The sequence below is a fragment of the Gavia stellata genome, unplaced genomic scaffold, assembly GCF_030936135.1.
Source record: "Gavia stellata isolate bGavSte3 unplaced genomic scaffold, bGavSte3.hap2 HAP2_SCAFFOLD_99, whole genome shotgun sequence".
NCBI classification, from domain to species: domain Eukaryota; kingdom Metazoa; phylum Chordata; class Aves; order Gaviiformes; family Gaviidae; genus Gavia; species Gavia stellata.
The window spans coordinates 215,532-237,727 of record NW_026776847.1 but is presented as its reverse complement, the minus strand read 5'-3'; the positions used below and the strand labels follow the sequence as shown (position 1 = coordinate 237,727).

At 53.2% G+C, this 22,196-nt stretch overlaps 1 protein-coding gene across 1 annotated transcript; it reads right to left on the bottom strand.

Moving 5' to 3' along the window:
- Nucleotides 1-8,026: 8,026 nt before the first annotated feature.
- Nucleotides 8,027-21,347, bottom strand: LOC132321328 (SUN domain-containing protein 3-like). The gene is made up of 7 exons (XM_059834838.1): nucleotides 20,893-21,347; nucleotides 9,662-9,800; nucleotides 9,434-9,518; nucleotides 9,182-9,297; nucleotides 8,832-8,999; nucleotides 8,383-8,469; nucleotides 8,027-8,173 (listed from the first exon to the last, which is right to left on the bottom strand). Exons 1-7 carry the CDS (start codon nucleotides 21,345-21,347, stop codon nucleotides 8,027-8,029), a joined length of 1,197 nt encoding a protein of 398 aa, XP_059690821.1.
- Nucleotides 21,348-22,196: the final 849 nt, after the last annotated feature.

Genomic DNA, 22,196 nt, shown 5'->3' with positions numbered 1-22,196 from the left:
TTGGAGAACTCAAGATTGACAACTGTTATTAAATGTAGCCAGAAAAACCCAATTCAGGGTGGGACGGGTGAAAGCTCACACCAAAGATAATAAGCCAGCAACGGACTGGAACAGAAAGGTGGATGAATTGACAAAGATCAGGAAAACCTAAACAGGGAACTCCCTAAATTCTGAGTGGTATCAAATGGGGGAATGGCGACGTCAAAAATCAGGTCACACAGGTAAAGCAGCACTTTCTTTTGCTGCACAGAGCACGGGTTGGCCCCTAGACAGGAAAACTTGTGCAGTTATTCTCGCAGAGTGTCCTCAATGTTGATTAAAATGATGCAAAATCGCCCTGCTAAAGCACCACCCCTCCATAGCAATGAAGGTAAAACCTTATGGTCTACACGGCAAATTGATTGTGTCGGGCCATTCAAACCCTCTGCGGGATATCGATGCATCCTCACAGGAGCAGAAGTCATCTCAGGCTTGCTTTTGGCAACAAAGTGCCCGAAGGCCGATGGGGAAATACAGTACGAGGACTATGGTTTTGTTTCTCAAGTCTACCTACTCCTGATGTCATCCGCAGTGATAACGGCTCGCACTTCTCCCGTGTAGGAAGTGCAAGAATGGGCAACACAAGAAGAAATCCAATGGCTATTCCACACCCCCTGTTATCCTCAATCAGATGGGGTGGTAGAAAGAGCTAAGGGCCTGTTGAGAACGAGTCTGAAGGCCCAGAGGGACACTCAACTTCCCCAAACATTTCATCAGCTGAATAATCGGCACGGGCCCAGCGGGAGCTCCGTGAGCCAAGCATTCTTTGCAGAAGCTGTGCTTGATGCTCCCCCTTCTGATGAAGGAAACTATCCGATGGCGTTACAGCCAGGACAACCCGTCACCGTGAGTTTACCACAGATTGGAACTGTACCTGCGACTCTAACGAAACCTCGCGGCCCACTTGCCTGGGAAGCTACTGATAGCAGCGCTGCAAACCAGAAAAGAAGCGCAGGGTGGATTCTTCCTTCTTTCGAAGGGGGTAACCAGTTTGGAAAACCCCACCGAGACCCGTCTAGTCTACCTTTTGGTTGTGCAGCCTCCTCCAAGACCAAAGGAAGAGACATCATTCTACTGCTGTTGAAGATTTTGGTAACACTTGCTTCCCCACGGACGCCCACCTGCCTCAACTGAACCGTCATTCGAGAAATGCCTCAGGCACCAGCATGAGCTGTCATCTGAGAAGTAATAAAAGAGGAATTGGACACCTTCACTCGGACCTTGCACTTTCAGCCGTATCCTAGGGCCGGACCCTGGCACGCTTGCTGGCATGTGGAAAGCCATATCACTTGGGACCATAAAACTGAGGCTTTGGAGCCTGAAATGAGGCTTTGGAAATGCAAACTAAGATTTGGAAAGTAAAAAGGAGGCTTTGGACACTAGAAATGTAGCTTTGGAGCCTAAAAAGAGGCTTTCTGCCCTGATGGTGCAGGATTAGACCCTCAGAATGAAACCGTGGGCCCTAAAAATAGACTATGGGTAATAAAAGACAGGTTGGGACCCTAGAAATGAGGGGTCTGGCCCTAAAAAAGAGACTTTTGGGGCTAAAAGATGGGCTCGATGCTAAAAATGAGGTTTTGGAGCCTGCAAAGGAGGGGAAACTCTTGGATCGTCCATGGCCCCAAGAAATGAAGTTTTAGAGCTTTGGGCACTCCAGTGGAGGCTCAGAGCTGTAAAAGAGAGACTTTGCACCCTAGAAATGGGTTTTGGGAGGCTCAAAATAGGTGTTGGGTTCTCCAAATTGTGGACCGAATCCTGAAAAGGAGGCTTTGGTCCCTGAAAAGGAGGCTTTGGAAGCTACAAATGAGCCTTTGGACCCACTACATAAGGCTTTGGCCTCTAAAACTGAGGCTTTGACCTTCACAATCAGACTTTGGGCTTTAAAAATGAAACTCTGGGCCCTTAAAATCATAGAATCATAGAATTGTAGAAATATAGAATCGTTAAAGTCGTTCATTGTTGAGTCTTTGAACCTTAAAAGGGGGGTTTGGAACTTATGATTGAGGGTTTGTACCCTAAAAATGAGGGTTTGGGACCATACAAATGAGGCTTTCAACCGTACAATCAAAGCTGTGGACTCTGAAAATGAGGCTGGGGGACAAAGTGCCACCCCCCATCCCTTGGCAATGACAGGGACTCACAGGTGAGGATGGTGGCCCTCCTGCAGGGACGGGCACTGGCGGCGGCCGAGGAGAGAGGGGTGCAGAGGTGGCGCCAGGCGGCCTCGCTGTCGCACACCTCGTGGAGGCAGCGGCAGGTCTGGCCCAGTCTCAGCAGGGGGTGGGGGCAGCATCAGGAAGGAGATGATGTGCAGCAGCTGTGGGGAGAGAGGTGGGGAGAGCATCAACCCTGGGACCCCCCTGCTCTGAGGGGGGACCCCAGCCCCGCATCCCCCCTACTCAACTCACCACCTCAGGCGGGAGACGCCGGATGGCGGCCGGGTCCTCCCCCTCCTCCCCACCCTCAGCCTCACAGCAGGCCCCACCTGCGCCATCTTGAAGCTCGGCCCGGCTGCCGGTGGAGCCCGCCTTCTTCTCACACCAGTCTTTGCCGGCATAGGTCGGGAGGGCTGTCAGTCTCCTGCCCTGAGGGGATGCTGCCTCTGATTGGCCCCCAGCTGGTTCAGGCTGCCCTGGTGGGCTCCCGCCCTTCACCTGGACTCTGACCTCTGATTGCCCACATGGGCTGTCACTCTGCCCTCAGTTGGGGCCCACCCTCCCCTGAGGGGATGCTCTCTCTTATTGGCTGCCTGAGGGCTCCCTCCCCACCCCCATCACTGCCCGCCCTTCCCTGAGGTGATGTTGCCTCGGATTGGCTGTCTGGTTACATGTCAATCACACCCTTCCCCAAATGCGATTGGCTATCCTGGGTCCACTGACTCCCCCCAGACTCCTGGGCGGCCGTTGCCAGGCGACCAGCTCCGCCTTCAGGGTTTAGGCCCTCGAGAGGGAACTGGGGGCCCTGAGAAAAGGCTGGGGGTCATGAAAGACAGGTTGGGGCCCTAAAAGTGAGGAAACGCGGAAGAAATGGTGTCTCTCTTTCCTCCATGGCCTGAACCTCTTTACCCAATGCCCTCCCGTCCCCAGACTGAGAGACAGAGAACTTGAGGAGTCGTTTTGAGAGTCCAAAACTTCATTTTGAGGGCCCAAATCCTCATTTTGAGGGTCCAATGCCTGATTTTGAGGGTTCGGATAGTAATTTTGTGGGTAAAAATAGTCATTTTGATGGTCCAAACTCTCATTTTTGCGCCTCCGCAGACCCGTTTTTAGGCTGCCGCGATAAAGTTTTTACTGGCAATGGATCCCTTGAGGGCAAAAAACCTATTGTCAGGTTCTAAGCCCCGATCTGAGGGTCCAAAGCCTCATTTTGAAGGTCCAAGTATTCTTTCTGAGCATCTAAATCCTCATTTTAGGGCCCTTAGCCTCATTTTGTGGCTCCAAATAGCTATTTTGAGGGCCCAGAGCCTCATTTTTAGGTTCCAGATAGTCATTTTGAGGGCCCATAGCTTCATTTTGAGGGTCCAAATAGGCATTTTGAGCGTCCAAATAGTTATTTTGAGTCTCCAAAGCCTCATTTTCAGCATCCAAATAGTAATTTTGAAAAGCTCCAAACCTCATTTTAAGGGCCCAAAATCTTATTTTGAAGGTCCAAATCCCCATTTTGAGGATCAAAAACCTCATTTTGAGGGTCCAAATTGTCATTTTGATGTCCCAAAGCCTGATTGTGACGATCCAAAAGCTCATTTTGAGGACTCCAGATGTTATTTTGAGGGTCCAAAACTTCATTTTGAGGTCCCACGGCCTCATTTTGATAGTCCAAAGCCTCGCTTTGAAGTCTGGAAGTCTTCTTATGACGGTATAATTCCACATTTGGAGGGAATAAATACTAATTTTGAGGGCCCAAAATCTGATTTTGATCTTCCAAAACCTCATTTTAACGGTCTGAATACTCACGTTTATGGTCCAAATAGACAGTTTGAGGACCCAAAGCCTCCTTTCGAGGGTCCAAAGCCTCATTCTGAGAGTCCAAAGCCTCGTTTTGAGGGTTCAGATAGTTATTTTGAGGGTCGAAATAGTCATTTTGAAGGTCCAAAGTATCATTTTGAGGGTCCAAAGAGGCATCTTGAGGGTCCAAATTGTCATTTTGAAGGTCCAAAGCCTCATTTTGAGGGTCCAAAATCTCATTTTTGCACCTCCGCAGACGCGTATTTACGCTGCTGCGACACAGTTTTTAGTGGCAACAGATCCCTTGAGGGCACAAAACCTATTGTGAAGGTCCGAGTCCCCGTTTTGAGGGCCGGAATCCCAGTTTTGAGGAAGAAAGCCTCATTTTGAAGGTCCAAGTATTCTTTGTGATCAACCAAATCCTCTTTTTAGGGCCCAGAGCCTTATTTTGAGGGCCCAAATAGTAATTTTGAGGGCCCAAAGGCTCATTTAAGGGTCAAGGCCTCATTTCAAGGGTTTGAAGCCACATTTTGAGCATCCATATCCTTATTTTGAGGGTTCAAATGGTAATTTTGAGGGCCCAAATAGTCATTTTGAGTCTCCAAAGCTGCAATTTGAGAGTCCAAAACCACATTCTAAAGGCCCAAACAGTCATTTTCATGGTACAAATAGTCATGTTGATGGTCCGAATTGTCATTTTGAGGTTCCAAAGCCTCATTTTGAGGGCCCAAATAGTCATTTTGAGGGTCCAAAGCCTCATTTTAAAGGCCTAAATAGTAATTTTGAGGGCCCAAAAACTCATTTTGATGGTCCAAATAACCATTTGGAGAGCCCAAAGTCTGATTTTCAGTGTCCAAATGCTAATTTTGAGGCTCAAATAGTCATTTTGAGTCTCCAAAACCTCATCCTGAGGGTCCAAAGCCTCATTTTGAGCTTCTGCCACCCTGTTTTTAGGCTGCCACACCTCAGTTTTTAGTGGCAACAGATCCCTTGAGGGCACAAAACCTAACGTCCAAATGCGAAGCCTTGTATTGAGGCCCAAAATCTTCATTTTGAGGGCCTGAAGCCCCTGATTTGAGGGCCGAAATCTTCATTTTGAGCATCGATTTCTTCATTTTGACAGCGCGAACCCCCTTTTTGAGGGCTGAAATCTTCATTTTGAGGAAGGAAATCTTTGTTTTGAGGGCCAAAAGCTTTATTCTGAGGGCCCGAATCCCCATTTTGAGGGTCCAAAGCCTCATTTTGAAGTCTGAAAGTCTTCTTTGGATGGTATAATTCCTCATTTTGAGGGCCCAAATAGTCATTTTGAGGGCCGAAAATCTGATTTTGATCTTCCAAAACCTCATTGTGACCGTCTACATACTCACGTTTAGGGTCCAAATAGACAGTTTGAGGGCCCAAAGCCTCATTTTGAGGGTCCAGATTGTTATTCTGAGGTCCCAAATCCTCATTGTGAGGGCCCAAAACCTCATTATGAGGACCCCAGACATCATTTTGAGGGTCTAAAAGTTCATTTTGAGGGCCCTAAGCCTCATTTAAGGGTTCAAAACCTCATTTTGAGGGTTCAAATAGGCAGTATGAGCACGCAAAGCCATATTTAAGGGTCCATATCCTCATTTTGAGCATCTAAGTAGTAATTTTGAAGGTTTAAAACCTCATTTTGAGCATCCAGATGGTCATTTTGAGGGTCCATAGCCTCATTTTGCACCTCCGCAGACCCGTTTTAGGCTGCCAGGCCTCATTTTTTAGTGGCAACAGATCCCTTGAGGGCACAAAACCTATTGTGAAGGTCCGAGTCCCTGTTTTGAGGGCCGGAATCCCAGTTTTGAGGAAGAAAGCCTCATTTTGAAGGTCCAGGTATTCTTTTTGAGCATCCAAATCCTCATTTTAGGGCCTGTAGCCTCATTTTGTGGCTCCAAATAGCCATTCTGAGGGCCCAGAACCTCATTTTGAGGGCCCAAATGGTCATGTAGAGGGCCCGTAGCTTCATTTTGAGGGTCCAAATAGTCATTTTGTGGCTCCAGATAGCCATTTTGATGGCCCAGAGCCTCATTCTGAGGGCCCAAATGGTCATTTTGAGGGCCCATAGCCTCATATTGAGGGACCAAATTGTCATTTTGGGGGCCCAAATCCTCATTGTGAAGGTCCAAAACCTCATTTTGAGGACCTGCAGCAGGACAAGAAACCTGTTGCCCTGACTGTACTGCCTGTGTTTGAGTGGCTGCTGTCATCAGGCGGAGCTGGGGTGCTCCCCAGCGTCGGCGAAGGGGCACCGTGGTGTGCTGGTTTGGGCTGGGCTAGAGTTGATTTTCTTCACCATGGCTGGTATGGGGCTGTGTTCTGGATTTGTGCTGCAAACAGTGTTGAGAGTAGAGGGATGTTTTCATTACAGCTGAGCAGGGCTTACACAGAGCCGAGGCCTTTTCTGCTTCTCACGCCACCCCACCAGCGAGCAGCCTGGGGGTGCACAAGAAGTTGGGAGGGGGCACAGCCGGGACAGCTGACCCCAACTGACCAAAGGGATGTTCCATACCATATGATGTCATGCTCAGCATATAGAGCTGGGGGAAGAAGAAGGAGGGTGGGGACGTTTGGAGGGATGGCGTTTGTCTTCCCAAGTAATCGTTACGCGTGATGGAGCCCTGCTTCACTGTAGATGGCTGCACACCTGCCTGCTGATGGGAAGTAATGAATGAATTCCTTGTTTTGCTTTGCTTGCGCGCGTGGCTTTTGCTTTACCTACTGAACTGTCTTTATCTCAACCCTCGAGTTTTCTCACTTTGGCCCTGCCGATTCTCTCGCCCATCCCGCCATAGGGGGAGAGAGCGAGCGAGTGAGCAGCTGTGTGGTGCTTAGTTGCCGGCTGGCGATAAGCCGTGACAACGGCGGATGTCCACGGGCTGCAGGGTGAGAACCTGTGTTACCATGGTCCTCCCCAGGAGCTGCAGGGGAATCTCTGCTCTCGCACCTGGAGCACCTCTTCCCCTCCTTCTCCCCTACCCTGGGGGTCTGCAGGGCTGCTTCTCCTACATCTTCTCAAACACCTTATCCCCAAGGCACTGCCACTGTCTTTGATGGGCTCAGCTTGGCAGCGGCACCAGCAGATGCATGAAGCCGAGGAAGAGGAGGACGGGATGACGAGAACGGTGAGGAAGGCAGCCAGGGATGGCAGCAGACAGGTGAGGAAGATATTGGTAATGGGGAGCGCAGCTCTCCCCAGGACGAGCAGGGCCGGCAGCACGTGGTCCTGCAGCACAAAGAGGGGCCAGAGCAGGACAAAGACGAAGAGGAAGGTGGAGCAGAGCAGGACGACGCTGAATGCATCCATGAGGCCAAAGGAGAGGATACTGCGCAGTGGTCAGAGGAAGCTCTGGCGGGTGGTGTGCCTGCTGTTGTCACCAGCTCCCCTCACTCCCAAGTCGATCCAGCACGCGTGCTGTGCCTGGGAGAAGCAGAGACAGTGCTCGGTCCCCAGCCTGCCTGGGGCTGCCCAAGGCAGCAGTGGGGCCAGCGCTGTGGGGTCACAGCCCCTTTGGGATGGTCCCCAGGGAGGACCACGTCTGACCCACCCACCTTTTACACAGACCAGCCATCACGGAGGAATCCCCCCACAGTCACCGCATTCGACCCTTCCCGGGGCGCTACCAGCACCTGCTGCTGCCTGCTCTTGTGAGGTCACAGTGGCAACAGGGCAGCCAGGGACTGGGGGGACAGCGTCGGTGTGCTGGGACATAGGGACCATGCCGGTGTCCTGGAATATGGAGACAGTGCTGGTGCCCTGCCGGGGACATGGGGACAGTGCCGGTGCTCCCTGTGTCCCGCTGGAGGTTTTGCCGGGGGCTGGAGCTCTACAGCAGAAGGAAAGGCGCCACGGACAATGGCTCCTGCCGGTGCAGCGAGGGCAGCCGTTTACGCAGGATGCTGGATACACCCTCCTGCCTCCAAATCGGGCAAGAGCCAGGTCTGAGGCAGACCTCAGACCTTCCTTTTTACAAGGAAGACACACAAGCCAAACTGCCACACATCTTGTTTCATTAGTCTTCTCAAAGGAAATCTTGGGCCTGTGGGTGGTCGTGGTGGCTCGCCGTCTTCCCGTGAACCTGTACACGGTACACACAGGTGTACTCTGGGTTTCCCCAGTTGCTCTGCACCTCGAATTTGATGTAGCGAAAGGTCCTGGGAAGCTCCTTCTGTAAAGAAATGGGGGCAGCCATCATTAGGCAGGTGGCAAGAGCCACAGCACATCGCCGGAGGCCCCTCTGCCCACGCTGCCCCTGCCGAGGACCAAACGGCAGCCCTGACGAAGGAGGAAGCAAGGGCAACCAGAGCTCTTTCCTCCACGGACTTGCAGGGAACCCGGCCTTCTTCCCGCGCATGCTGCCCACAGCTCTTGCGGTACCTGCACGTGGAACGTCTGAGCCACCTCCTTGTGCACCTCGTAGGTGAATGTCCCCAGGAGAGTTTCTGCCCCTGCCTCATCCACGCCCTCACAGACAAGAGACAAAGGGAGCAGGTCAGGCTCGAGCAGGGCGCCAGAAAAAGGGCCCGCCGAGGCCGAACCGGGAAGCCTTGCCCACCTCCCTCGGCTCTAGCGGTAGACTAGCACGGCTTAGGCTGACTCTGGGTGCTTTGAGCACGTGCTCCAGGATCCTTGGCCATGAAGCAGAGAGAAGCCCCCAGAGGCACAGACCCGCCACGTGCCCCCAGTGGCCCCCCAGGGGAGGCGGTGCCCTGCAGCAGCCAGCCCCAGACAGAGCTCTGAGAGAAGCTGCTGTGAGAAGCACGTCTCTGGTGGAGCTTTTCCCTGGGGCCAGGCCCCACCCTGAGAAGCACAAGGCAAAGACTTACGGAGACGGCAAACTCTTTGGGGGCGCTGCTGACTTCTCCGGAAGGAGAGACTGCCTCGGAGATATGCCAGATGGTGAAAGCCCTTGGCCAGATCTGCTCAGGCAGCCGGATGACCACGTGGCCCCGAGATCCTTGGAAAGCCCAGCAGTTGCCAGGGGCCATACGGGGCTGAAACCAGAAAGCCGTGACCATCAGTGGCAAGGCAGCCAAAGAGCCTCGCAGGGGTCAGGACTGCAATGCAGGCGGCAGGGCTGAGCGATACGGCCGGCCGGAAGGGAAGCGCTGTGCACTTCGTCTGGCAGCCCAAAAGCAAGGAGGTGAGCCACGAGTCCGGACTGTCCTCGTGATACCTGCAAGATCGTCTCTGGAGGGTTTGCAGAAGAGAAGCCGAATGGAGAAAGCCACCAGCTCTTCTTGCCTTGCCCACCGTAACTCTTGGATGTCCTCTCCTCCTCAATGGTGGCACCTGACATGAAGGTGGCCAGAGATTAGGAGTTGAAGCGGTGCATTAGGATGTATTTCTCAGGCTTGACAGCAGAGCTCGGCAGATTTGGGGAGTGCCATACACAAACCGAGGGCAGTGAGGCTTCCCGTCTGCGTACCTATGGCTTCCAGAGCCCAGTCAGGCATCGGGAGGTAGTTTTCAAGCACGTTCTTAATTGCCGCCTGAGTCAGCTGCAGAATTTCCTGGGGAAAGATTAGGACCGGAGAGATGGCAGTGAACACAAACACATGGATGGGCCGTTCTGTGCGAACAGCGGGCCACAAAGAAGCAGCGTGAGGGAGCCCGCAAAGGCAGCAAGGTCTCTGATCTACCCCAGCACCCTTACCTCTCTCTTCTCCTCTTGGACACCATGGTCTCTGAGGACCTCTCGCACTGCCTGCAGTATATTCGCCCTGGCAGCAGACACCTGAGCCGCCGTCTCCTTGAGCTCCTGCATCTTCTGCTCCAGCCAAGCCTGTGAGTTCCTGGAGGCAAAGAGAAAGCAGCTCTTGTCCAGCAGCTGCCCAGCCTCTGCAGGCAGGCTCCAAACGCCGTGCAGAGAAGGGTGCTCTGGGCTTGGGTCACCCCCCGCCCCCCAGCCCCTTTCCTTCCTCCTGTTTACAAACGGCTCCCTTCCACCACCGCAGGTAGCAGACGGGGAAGGTCAGGAGCCCTGGACGCGAGGCGAGTGAGTGCAGGCAGCACGAAGCCAGCTGAGACGGCTCCACAGAGTGCGTTCCTTGGCAAGAAAGCGCTCTTACCCCAGAGACTGCAGCTCCGCTTCAGGAAACCCTGGCGCCTCCTGCAAGATGAAGAGGGGGTGGGATGGATGCAGGCAGCAAAGGCACCTTCTGCCAAAGTGCTCCCTGCTTCAGCCTGCCACCCTGCGGAGGTCACTCGGGAAGATCCGTCTCCGCCTTTGCAGGCGTTGGCTTTCCCGCAGCAAGAGACACTTACGCGCAAGGCTCCCTTTCCCCACGCCGTTGAGCCCCGGCAGTAGACAACAGCTGTGGGTCACATTGTCAAGAGGTGGTTATTTTCCGCAGGAGTTGGTCCCTCTCCCCAGGACTGAGGACACCATTTGTGGTCAGGGATACTCACCAGACAGGATGGGAAGCAGCAGGAAAAGGAGCCTCAGGACCCTCTTGCCCTTCTGGTGGGTGATGCATTGTCTAAAAACAGAAGGAACACTCTTGTTACCAAAGCCCAAGGCTGGGACGCAGGTTTGCCAGGGATCCGTTCAGGAGCTCACTTGCTATGAGGTTCCTGTGCTCAGCACAGCTGCAAGCCCAAGGGCCCCCGGGCCTTTGGGAAAGTCTGGCCCCTTGCACAGCACCCCTGGGACACACACAGGCCTCTGGCCTGACACAGGGGCGGCAGCCTGGCCCCGCTCGGCTCTCCCCAGAGAAGGGGCAGGACGGTGCCCCTGGAATGGGGGTGCTGGGCTGCGCGGCTGGAGGGCAGTAGTGCAGACAGCCCCCATGCTCTGGGGCTGCCTGCTCCTGCCGGGCAGCCAGGCAGCACGCGGGGCTTCTGGCCTGATCCCTCCCTGCTTTCTGGGCCCTCTTGCACCCACCTGCCCAACCTGGCTGGCATCTCCGCAACCCCAGCACCCTGGCCAGGTGGAGGGAAAAGCCTGCTCTCCTCCCGAGACCCAAGCACCTCTTCTCTAGGCATCGGCTAGCAGCTGAAAGCGCTCTGCTTCGCCCTGCTGCCCACCTCTGCAGCGTGGGGTTTTATGGAGGGCAGCAGGTTATGACCTGGCTCTCTCTGTCTCTAGTCGTGCTGCTGTCCTGGCCTCACTCCCTGCCTGCCTGCCGCCCTCCTCCCAGGGCTGGGGCCAGCTGCTCTCCCCAGGCCAGGAAGAGCTGCTGCAGGCACCCAGAGCACTCCGCGGTGAGCCCTGTACCGCCTCCGCTGCCTTCCTGGCTGCCCAGGGATGTTCCTTAGCCCACAGCTAAGCTAAGCTGTCACAGTTACTGCAGCAGGATGGAGCTGGGCAACCTCTTGGGACTCCCTCCGTGCGATCCAAAAGGGACTCGTCCCCCATTTGGCAGAGACAAAAGGCTTTCAAGGCCTAGTGCTGGCGTTTGTGAAGGGACTGAGGAGACTGCTGCTGCCTTACACCGCCTCCAGGCCGAGCTCTCAGGCTGCCCTCGTGTGCGTCCCCTCTCCGTCCCCCACCCACCCCAGCAGATGAGGTGGAAAATACCCTTGGGGAAAGGAGAGGAGGATTTTTCAAACATACCCGTTCAGATCGAGGGCCCTCCATGGCTGTCTCTCTGCATCCGCTGAGGTGCGGGAAACAGGCATCCTGCTTGCTCGGGAGCGAGCCAACCACTCTGCGATCTCTCTTCTCTCAAGACCGAGAGTGACAATGGTGCAGGCACGACCCCGATCTTATGCCCTGCTGGGTCTACCTCAGCGCCGACGATGCTTTGTGACATCAACAGCAGTCAGTGATGTCACAACAGAAAGGGCAGCGCCACGTTTTGAGGCAAAGTCCAACCTGACGGGGAGCAGGTTTTGCACTCCTCTCCGCAAGGGAAGAAACCCTGCAAAACCAGAACGTCTCCTACCGAGGGGTCAGCTCTTCCAATTCCACTTGTCCTGGTTTTGGCTGGGATGGAGCTAACTTTCTTCCTAGTAGCTGGTATGGTCCTGTGTTTTGGATGTAGGAGGAGAGTAATGTTGGTAACACACTGATGGTTTAGTTGTTGCTGAGCAGCGCTTACACTAAGTCAAGGGGGTAACCAGTTTGGAAAACCCCACCGAGACCCGTCTAGTCTACCTTTTGGTTGTGCAGCCTCCTCCAAGACCAAAGGAAGAGACATCATTCTACTGCTGTTGAAGATTTTGGTAACGCTTGCTTCCCCACGGACGCCCACCTGCCTCAACTGAACCGTCATTCGAGAAATGCCTCAGGCACCAGCATGAGCTGTCATCTGAGAAGTAATAAAAGAGGAATTGGACACCTTCACTCGGACCTTGCACTTTCAGCTGTATCCTAGGGCCGGACCCTGGCACGCTTGCTGGCATGTGGAAAGCCATATCACTTGGGACCATAAAACTGAGGCTTTGGAGCCTGAAATGAGGCTTTGGAAACGCAAACTAAGATTTGGAAAGTAAAAAGGAGGCTTTGGACACTAGAAATGTAGCTTTGGAGCCTAAAAAGAGGCTTTCTGCCCTGATGGTGCGGGATTAGACCCTCAGAATGAAACCGTGGGCCCTAAAAATAGACTAGGGGTAATAAAAGACAGGTTGGGACCCTAGAAATGAGGGGTCTGGCCCTAAAAAAGAGACTTTTGGGGCTAAAAGATGGGCTCGATGCTAAAAATGAGGTTTTGGAGCCTGCAAAGGAGGGGAAACTCTTGGATCGTCCATGGCCCCAAGAAATGAAGCTTTAGGGCTTTGGGCACTCCAGTGGAGGCTCAGAGCTGTAAAAGAGAGGTTTGGACCTAATAATAAATGAGAGTTTGGACCCTCAAAAGGAGGGTGTGGGCCTTCAAAATGGGGCTTTGTTCTTTAAAAACGGGGCTTTGGAAATGAGATTGAGACTTCAAACGCAGAAATTAGGCTTTGTGCCCTCAAATGATGCTTCCGTACCAAAACCTAAGCCTTTGCACCCTAGAAATGGGTCTTGGGGGGCTCAAAATAGCCTTGGGGTTCTCCAAATTGTGGACCGAATCCTGAAAAGGAGGCTTTGGTCCCTGAAAAGGAGGCTTTGGAAGCTACAAATGAGCCTTTGGACCCTCTACATAAGGCTTTGGCCTCTAAAACTGAGGCTTTGACCTTCACAATCAGACTTTGGGCTTTAAAAATGAAACTCTGGGCCCTTAAAATCATAGAAACATAGAATTGTAGAAATATAGAATCGTTAAAGTCGTTCATTGTTGAGTCTTTGAACCTTAAAAGGGGGGTTTGGAACTTATGATTGAGGGTTTGTACCCTAAAAATGAGGGTTTGGGACCATACAAATGAGGCTTTCAACCGTACAATCAAAGCTGTGGACTCTGAAAATGAGGCTGGGGGACAAAGTGCCACCCCCCATCCCTTGGCAATGACAGGGACTCACAGGTGAGGATGGTGGCCCTCCTGCAGGGACGGGCACTGGCGGCGGCCGAGGAGAGAGGGGTGCAGAGGTGGCGCCAGGCGGCCTCGCTGTCGCACACCTCGTGGAGGCAGCGGCAGGTCTGGCCCAGTCTCAGCAGGGGGTGGGGGCAGCGTCAGGAAGGAGATGATGTGCAGCAGCTGTGGGGAGAGAGGTGGGGAGAGCATCAACCCCGGGACCCCCCTGCTCTGAGGGGGGACCCCAGCCCCGCATCCCCCCTACTCAACTCACCACCTCAGGCGGGAGACGCCGGATGGCGGCCGGGTCCTCCCCCTCCTCCCCACCCTCAGCCTCACAGCAGGCCCCACCTGCGCCATCTTGAAGCTCGGCCCGGCTGCCGGTGGAGCCCGCCTTCTTCTCACACCAGTCTTTGCCGGCATAGGTCGGGAGGGCTGTCAGTCTCCTCCCCTGAGGGGATGCTGCCTCTGATTGGCCCCCAGCTGGTTCAGGCTGCCCTGGTGGGCTCCCGCCCTTCACCTGGACTCTGACCTCTGATTGCCCACATGGGCTGTCACTCTGCCCTCAGTTGGGGCCCACCCTCCCCTGAGGGGATGCTCTCTCTTATTGGCTGCCTGAGGGCTCCCTCCCCACCCCCATCACTGCCCGCCCTTCCCTGAGGTGATGTTGCCTCGGATTGGCTGTCTGGTTACATGTCAATCACACCCTTCCCCAAATGCGATTGGCTGTCCTGGGTCCACTGACTCCCCCCAGACTCCTGGGCGGCCGTTGCCAGGCGACCAGCTCCGCCTTCAGGGTTTAGGCCCTCGAGAGGGAACTGGGGGCCCTGAGAAAAGGCTGGGGGTCATGAAAGACAGGTTGGGGCCCTAAAAGTGAGGAAACGCGGAAGAAATGGTGTCTCTCTTTTCTCCACGGCCTGAACCTCTTTACCCAATGCCCTCCCGTCCCCAGACTGAGAGACAGAGAACTTGAGGAGTCGTTTTGAGAGTCCAAAACTTCATTTTGAGGGCCCAAAGCCTCATTTTGAGGGTCCAGTGCCTGATTTTGAGGGTTCAGATAGTAATTTTGTGGGTAAAAATAGTCATTTTGATGGTCCAAAACATCATTTTGAGGGTCCAAACAGGCATCTTGAGGGTCCAAATGGTCATTTTGAGGGTCCAAAACCTCATTTTGAGGATCCAAACTCGCGTTTTTGCGCCTCCGCAGACCCGTTTTTAGGCTGCCGCGACAAAGTTTTTAGTGGCAATGGATCCCTTGAGGGCACAAAACCTATTGTCAAGGTCTGAGGCCCCGTTTTGAGGGCCGGAATCCCCATTTTGAGAGTCCAAAGCCTCATTTTGAAGGTCCAAGTATTCTTTTTGAGCATCCAAATCCTCATTTTAGGGCCCGTAGCCTCATTTTGTGGCTCCAAATAGCCATTTTGATGGCCCAGAGCCTCATTTTGAGGGCCCAAATCGTCATTTTGAGGGCCCAAAGGCTCATTTAAGGGTCAAAGCCTCATTTCGAGGGTTTGAAACCTCGTTTTGAGCGTCCAAATCCTTATTTTTGAGGTTTTCAAATTGTAATTTTGAGGGTTGAAATAGTCATTTTGAGGGTCCAAAGCCTCATTTTAAAGGCATAAATAGTAATTTTGAGGACCCAAACCCTCATTTTGACGGTCCACCTAGTCATTTGGAGGCCACAAGTTCTGTTTTTCAGTGCTCAAATTGTCATTTTGAGGGCCCAAATAGTCATTTTGAGTCTCCAGAGGCTCATTTTGAGAGTTATTTAAGGGTCAAAGCCTCATTTCAAGGGTTTGAAGCCTCGTTTTGAGCATCCAAATCTTTATTTTGAGGGTTCAAATTGTAATTTTGAGGGCCCCAAATCTCATTGTGAGGGTCCAAAACCTCATTATGAGGACCCCAGACATCATTTTGAGGGTCCAAAACTACATTTTGAGGGCCCAAAGCCTCATTTAAGGGTTCAAAGCCTCATTTTGAGGGTCCAAACAGTAATTTTGAGGGTCTAAACAGTAATTTTGAGCATCCAAACAGTAATTTTGAGCATCCAAATTGTAATTTTGAGGGTTCAAAGCCTGATTTTGTGCCTCCGCAGACCCATTTTTAGGCTGCCACGCCTCACTTTTTAGTGGCAACAGATCCCTTGAGGGCACAAAACCTATTGTCAAGGTCCAAAGCCCCGATTTGAGGGCCAAAATCTTCATTTTGAAGGTCCAAGAATTCTTTTTGTGCATCTAAATCCCCATTTTAGGGCCCGTAGCCTCATTTTGTGGCTCCAAATAGCCATTTTGAGGGCCCAGAGCCTCATTTTGAGGGACGAAATAGTCATTTTGAGGGCCCATAGCTTCATTTTGAGGGTCCAAATAGTCATTTTGAGGGTCCAAATAGTAATTTTGAGGGCCAAAGGCTTATTTAAAGGTCAAAGCCTCATTTCAAGGGTTTGAAGCCTCGCTTTGAGCATCCAAATCCTTATTTTGAGGGTTCAAATTGCAATTTTGAGGGCCCAAATAGTCATTTTGAGGCTCCAAAGCTGCAATTTGAGAGTCCAAAACGACATTTTAAAGGCCCAAACAGTCATTTTGAGGGCCCAAAGCCTCATTTCAGGGTTCGAAGCCTCATTTTGAGGGTCCAAATCCTCATTTTGAGGGTCCAAATCCTCATTTTGGGGGTCCAAACAGTAATTTTGAGCATCCAAACAGTAATTTTGAGCATCGAAATTGTCATTTTGAGGGTCTAAAGCCTCAGTGTGACAGTCCAAAACCTCATTTTGAGGACCCCAGGTGTCATTTGGAGTGTCCAAAACTTCATTTTGAGGACCCAAGGCCTCATTTTGAGGGTCCAAAGTTTTGTTTTGAGGGTCCAAATCCTCCTTTTGAGGGTTCAGATAGTAATTTTGAGCATCGAAATAGTCATTTTGAAGGTCCAAAGCATAATTTTGAGGGTCCAAAGAGACATTTTGAGGGGCCAAATAATCATTTTAAGAGTCCAAAGCCTCATTTTGCGCCTCCGCAGAACCGTTTTTAGGCTGCCACGCCTCAGTTTTTAGAGGCAATTGTTCCCTTGAGGGCAAAAAACCTATTGTCAAGGTGCAAAGCCCCGATTTGAGGGTCCAAAGCCTCATTTGGAAGGTCCAAGTATTCTTTCTGAGCATCTAAATCCTCATTTTAGGGCCCGTAGCCTCATTTTGTGGCTCCAAATAGCCATTTTGAGGGCCTGTAGCCCCATTTTGAGGTTCCAGATAGTCATTTTGAGGGCCCGTAGCTTCATTTTGAGGGTTCCAAATAGTCATTTTGAGTCTCCAAAGCCTCATTTTCAGCATCCAAATAGTAATTTTGAAAGCCCCAAACCTCATTTTAAGGGCCCAAAATCTCATTTTGAAGGTCCAAATCCCCATTTTGAGGATCCAAAACCTCATTTTGAGGGTCCAAATTGTCATTTTGATGTCCCAAAGCCTGATTGTGATGATCCAAAAGCTCATTCTGAGGACTCCAGATGTCATTTTGAGGGTCCAAAACTTCATTTTGAGGGCCCAAAGCTGCATTTTGAGGGTCCAAAGCCTCCTTTTGAGGGTTCAGGTAGTAATTTTGAGGGTCGAAATAGTCATTTTGAAGGTCAAAAGCATCATTGTGAGGGTCCAAAGAGGCATCTTGAGGGTCCAAATGGTCATTTTGAGAGTCCAAAGCCTCATCTTAAGGTTCCAAAATCTCATTTTTGCGCCTCCGCAGACCCGTTTTTAGGCTGCCGCGGCGCAGTTTTTAGTGGCAGTGGATCCCTTGAGGGCACAAAACCTATTGTCAAAATCCAAGTCCCCGTTTTGAGGGCCGGAATTCCAATTTTGAGAGTCCAAAGCCTCATTTTGAAGGTCCAAGTATTCTTTTTGAGCATCAAATCCTCATTTTAGGGCCTGTAGCCTCATTTTGTGGTTCCAAATAGCCATTTTGAGGGCCCAGAGCCTCATTTTGAGGGCCCAAATAGTCATTATGAGGAACCCAGACGTCATTTTGAGGGTCCAAATAGTCATTTTGAGGGCCCAAAGGCTCATTTAAGGGTCAAAGCCTCATTTCGAGGGTTTGAAGCCTCGTTTTGAGCATCCAAATCCTTATTTTGAGGGTTCAAATTGTAATATTGAGGGCCCAAATAGTCATTTTGAGGCTACAAAGCGGCAATTTGAGAGTCCAAAACGACATTTTAAAGGCCCAAACAGTCATTTGGAGGGTGCAAATAGTCATGCTGATGGTCCAAATTGTCATTTTGAGGTTCCAAAGCCTCATTTTGAGGGCTCAAATAGTCATTTCGAGTCTCCAAAGCCTCATTTTGAGAGTCCAAAACCATATTTTAAAGGCCCAAATAGTCATTTTGAGGGTCCAAAACCTCATTTTGAGGGTCCAAAGCCTCATTTTGAGCTTCTGCCAGCCTGTTTTTTTGCTGCCACGCCTCAGTTTTTAGTGGCGACAGATCCCTTGAGGGCACAAAACCTATTGTCAAAATCTGAAGCCTTCAATTGAGGTCCAAAATCTTCTTCTCTACTCCAGGACAAAGGTGGAACTGTAGACTATCACCAGAGGAGAAGAGATAAGGAGCATGAGCCAGGAAGGTGCAGATGTTGACAAGAGGCACCTGCTCAAACATCACCTCTTTGCGTACGCCCCGTCCACTCCCATTCTCCTAAAATCCCACAGTTACGGTACCAGGAGGGCTTTGGTAGGGAGGCGTCATCTTCTAAGCCGAATCCTATCAGCACTACCTCCAAGAGAAAGTACAATGATGGTTGGGTTGGGTTGGGTTGGGTTGCCTTGAATTGCGTTGGGTTGGGTTGGGTCGAGCTGGTTTTCGAGCCCAGGTTGCACAGCTGTAGAAACTGCAATGCCTTCAGCCCACGCTGTCCTCTTTATAGCACAGCATAGCATACAAGAGAATAAAATATTTCATTTGGAAGGGACCTACAAGGATCGCCTAGTCCAACTGCCTGACCGATTCAGGGCTGACCAAAAGTTAAAGCATGTTGTTAAGGGCGTTGTCCAAATGCTTCTTAAACACTGAGAGGCCTGGGGCATCGACCACCTCTCTAGGAAATCTGTTGCAGTGCTTGAGCACCCTCTCAGTAAAGAAATGCCTCCTAATGTCAAGTCTGAACCTCCCCTGGGGCAGCTTTGAACCATTCCCATGTGTCCTATCGCTGGGAGAAGTGCTCAGCACCTCCCTCTCCACGTCCCCTCCCCAGGAAGCTGCGGAGAGCAACGTGTTCGCCCCTCGGCCTCCTTTTCTCCGAGCTAGACGAATGCAAAGACCCGCTATCGGCCCTCAACGCTGAGGCTCAGCCCAGCTCCCGCAGCAGGACGGAGCAGAGACATCTCCCCCTTCCCCTGGGGCAGCCGTCCCCAGCGCTCAACAGGCAAACTGCCCGGCCTGCCTGCGGCAGCGGCGCCTCGAACAGCGCCGGGCCGAGGGGCAGCCGAGGCGGGAGAGCGACCGCGCGCTCAGCAGGATCGGGCCGCTCCCTCCTGTGCTGCCGCGAGCAGCGCTGGCAGGATGAGCCCTCCCCTGCTCGGCCTCTGGCTCGGCTACACCCGGCAGCCGGAGGGGTGGGAAAAGGGAAACGGGTTTGTGCTGCTCTTACCACGGGTGTCCTCAGCCAGTGCTACACTGGTGGGAACTGGTTTAGGCTGGGGGAGAGGATGCAATTCATGTAATTAACCAATTAGGCAATTAAAAAGGGAGCAGGAGAGCAGCAACAAACCCCAATGATAACGGCTTCCCCCAGCCCCGCTCTTCCCAGGCTCAGCCTCACTCCTCCCTTCCCGACTCCTCCGCCCCCTCTCCCCTCCAAGCGGCACAGGGCGATGGGGAATGGGGCTGTGGGCAGCCCACAGCGCCTCGTCTCTGCCGCCCCTCCCTCCTCCTCACCTTGTCCCCCTGCTCCCGCCTGGGCCCCAGGGGCCGCAGCTCCTGCCAGGAGCCTGCTCCAGCCTGGGCGTTTCTCCAGGGGTTGCAGCTTCCTGGTGGAGCTGTCGATGGCCGCCTGAGGGGGACAGCGTTGGTGGCTGGATCCATTTCACAGCATCACAGGCTACTTGAGGCTGGCCGGGAGGTCACCTGGAGGGTGAAGTCACCTGGTCCAACCCCCCCTTGCTCAAGCAGGGCCACCTGCAGCCAGTTGTCCATGACCATGTCCAGAGGGCTGTGGAACATCTCCAAGGATGGAGACGCCACCAGCTCCCTGGGCACTCTGTGCCGCTGCTCGTCACCCGCACAGCACCCTTCGCACTTCCCCTTGCTGAACTGCATGAGGTCCCTGTCAGCCCATCTCTCCAGCCTGCCCAGGTCCCTCGGGATGGCAGCACAGCCCCCCGGCCTAAGCGCCACTCCTCCCAGTCTGATGTCATCTGCCAGCTTGCTGAGGGTGCACTCTGCCCCATCATCCAGACCATTAAGGAAGATGTTAAACAGGATTGGAGCCAGTACTGACCCCTGGGCAGCACCGGGACTTACCGGCCTCCAACTCGTCTTGGTGCCCTCTGGGCCCGGCCGTTCAGCCGGTTTTCGGTTCCCCTCGCTGTCAGCTCATCCAGCCCATTTCTGTTTGTGTGACTTGAACTCCATATTTAAAAAGAAGAGATTGGAAGATGGGCATGTGCAAGCACACGGCTTTCAAAATCTCAAGATATAAACCTCCCACAGTGGGTATTTCCACCAAAAGCCTCAAAACCGAGAGAGAAGAAAACACCCTGGAAGGCCAACAAATGTTTTTAATTCTGGCTTTGGCTTTTCTGCCTGTTGGTTCCAAAGGAGTTGTTTTTGCAAGGTGATACCAAAATCTGACCACGGATTAAAGGTCTTCCTCGAGGGACCTGTGGGCAGGCGGGCCAGGCGGCAGAGCTGTCCATCGCTCTGGAAGGTCTCTCTATGCTCTTCCTGGCCAGAGGCAGCACCGGGAGGAGGGACAGGGTGGGCTGCTGGTGCCCTTTGTGCAGCTTGGTCCCTGCTGGGGGCAGCTTTGGTGCTTCCTGGATTCCTCCTCCTCCTCGTGCTCCACTCTGGCTTTGCAGGAGTCAGATGTTGTGCTCCTCCCTCAACCAGGGTCGCAAGCTGCCCCCATCACCGCTGCAGTGTTTGTCTGGCATGTCTCTCTGGGGCGCTGAAACCCTTCTCCTCCTCCCTGCTGAGGGGTCACAGTCCGTGGTGGCCACAAACCGGCTGCGGAGATCATAGCCCCGCGGCGGGGATCTACTCCGCTCTCTCTGCCTCAGCCAAGTTTGCCCCCGAGCAGCCCTGGGTGTGGGAGCCAACTGGGAGCTGGCGTTGGAGGGCCCTGGAGCTCCATCATCCCTTGGGGCTCGGTCACAACATGGAAGACTTATTCTCCCCCTCCTCCTCCTCCTCCTTGCTGAGCAGTACTCTCTGTACTCTACAAAACGGCTGCGGAGATCATAGCCCCGCCGCGGGGATCTGCTCCGCTCTCTCTGCCTCGGCAGGGTTTGCTCCCAAGCAGCACTGGGTGGGGGAGCCAACTGGAAGCTGACATTGGAGGGCCCTGGAGCTGCGTCATCCCTGGGAGCATGGCCACAATTTGGAGGACTAGTTATCATCCTTCTCCTCCCTGTTGAGTGGTCATAGTCCATGGTGTCCACGAACCAGCTGCGGAGACCACTGCCCCACTGCGAGGATCTGCTCCAGGCCCTCTCCCTGGCCCCGTTCCTCTGGCAGCAGGAAAAAGGGCCGAATCCGTGCTCCTCGTCGTTGTCATCTTCTCGCACGCTGTGCAGCGCACGGTCAAATGGTTGACGGTGGAGCGGGAAATCAGGCTGTCTTCTGGGCACGGCGGAGGTGACGCTGAGCCTGCCTGGCCAGATGAGGCACGGCCGGCCTGCAGACGCCTCCCGGGCACCTGCCCAGGTTAGCTGGCTGGTGCTGGCTGGTGCGGAGGAGCTGCCGTGCTCTGGAGAGTCCTCCATGCCCACCGCCATGTCCTGCAAAGAGAGCTGTGAAAAGGTCCTGCCCTTTCCTCCCAAGAGGACCACAACAGTGGGGAAACCCCAGGAGCTCTGGGAGGGGACACTAAGGGCCTCCCAAAGGCTCTTCTGGAGGGCTGCCAAGGCAGAAGGGCCAAAGGCGGACAAAGCGGGATGCTTTCAGAGGGAGCAGCCTCGCGGCTGTGGAGAAAGCTGCAGTGTGGGAGGGAAAAGAGAGCAACGCCAAGATCCCAGAAAGAAATGCGCCTGGTGCCCTGACCCACTTCCCCAGAGCTACCTTAGTCTGACGAGGCAGATCCCATGCTCCCACAGAACCCGCCTGCTTGCTGCCGGCCGCCCACTGACTGAGGAAGGAGCGGGCATGTGATGGTGCCGGTGAGGAAGAAGTCCTTTCTCCCATTTTCAGATCGGAGCGTCTGGAGAGAAAGAGTGATCTCTGTTTAGGGCTGTTCTCACAGCCTCCTCTGGGGTTCAGTTCCAACCTGTCATTTTCTCAGAGCAGATTCTATGACAGAGAGAAGACGCAACCAAAACTACAAGTGGGAAATTCGATTAGGGTCTTCCCACCAGGTCTGCCCCTGTCGGAGCAAGACCTCATCTTTACACCCCCTACAACCGCCGTTTCATAGAATCATAGGATCATCAAATGGTTTGGGTTGGAAGGCATCATCTAGTTCCATCTCCCCTGCCACGGGCAGGGACACCTTCCACTAGATCAGGTTGCTCAAAGCCCCATACAGCCGGGCCTGGAACATGTCCAGGGAGGGACATCCGCAACTTCCCTTAGCAACCTCTTCCAGTGCCTCACCACCTCCAGCATAAAGAATTTCTTCCTAACGTCTA

Excerpts from the sequence above, each read along its gene's own strand:
- LOC132321328 (XM_059834838.1), bottom strand. The coding sequence starts at position 21,347 with ATGGCGGTGGGCATGGAGGACTCTCCAGAGCACGGCAGCTCCTCCGCA. Across the intron at positions 9,801-20,892 it reads CCCTCCAATGTCAGCTTCCA|GAACTCACAGGCTTGGCTGG; the intron begins GTTGGCTCCCCC and ends CTTTGCCTCCAG. Across the intron at positions 9,000-9,181 it reads CTCCAGAGACGATCTTGCAG|CCCCGTATGGCCCCTGGCAA; the intron begins GTATCACGAGGA and ends TTCTGGTTTCAG.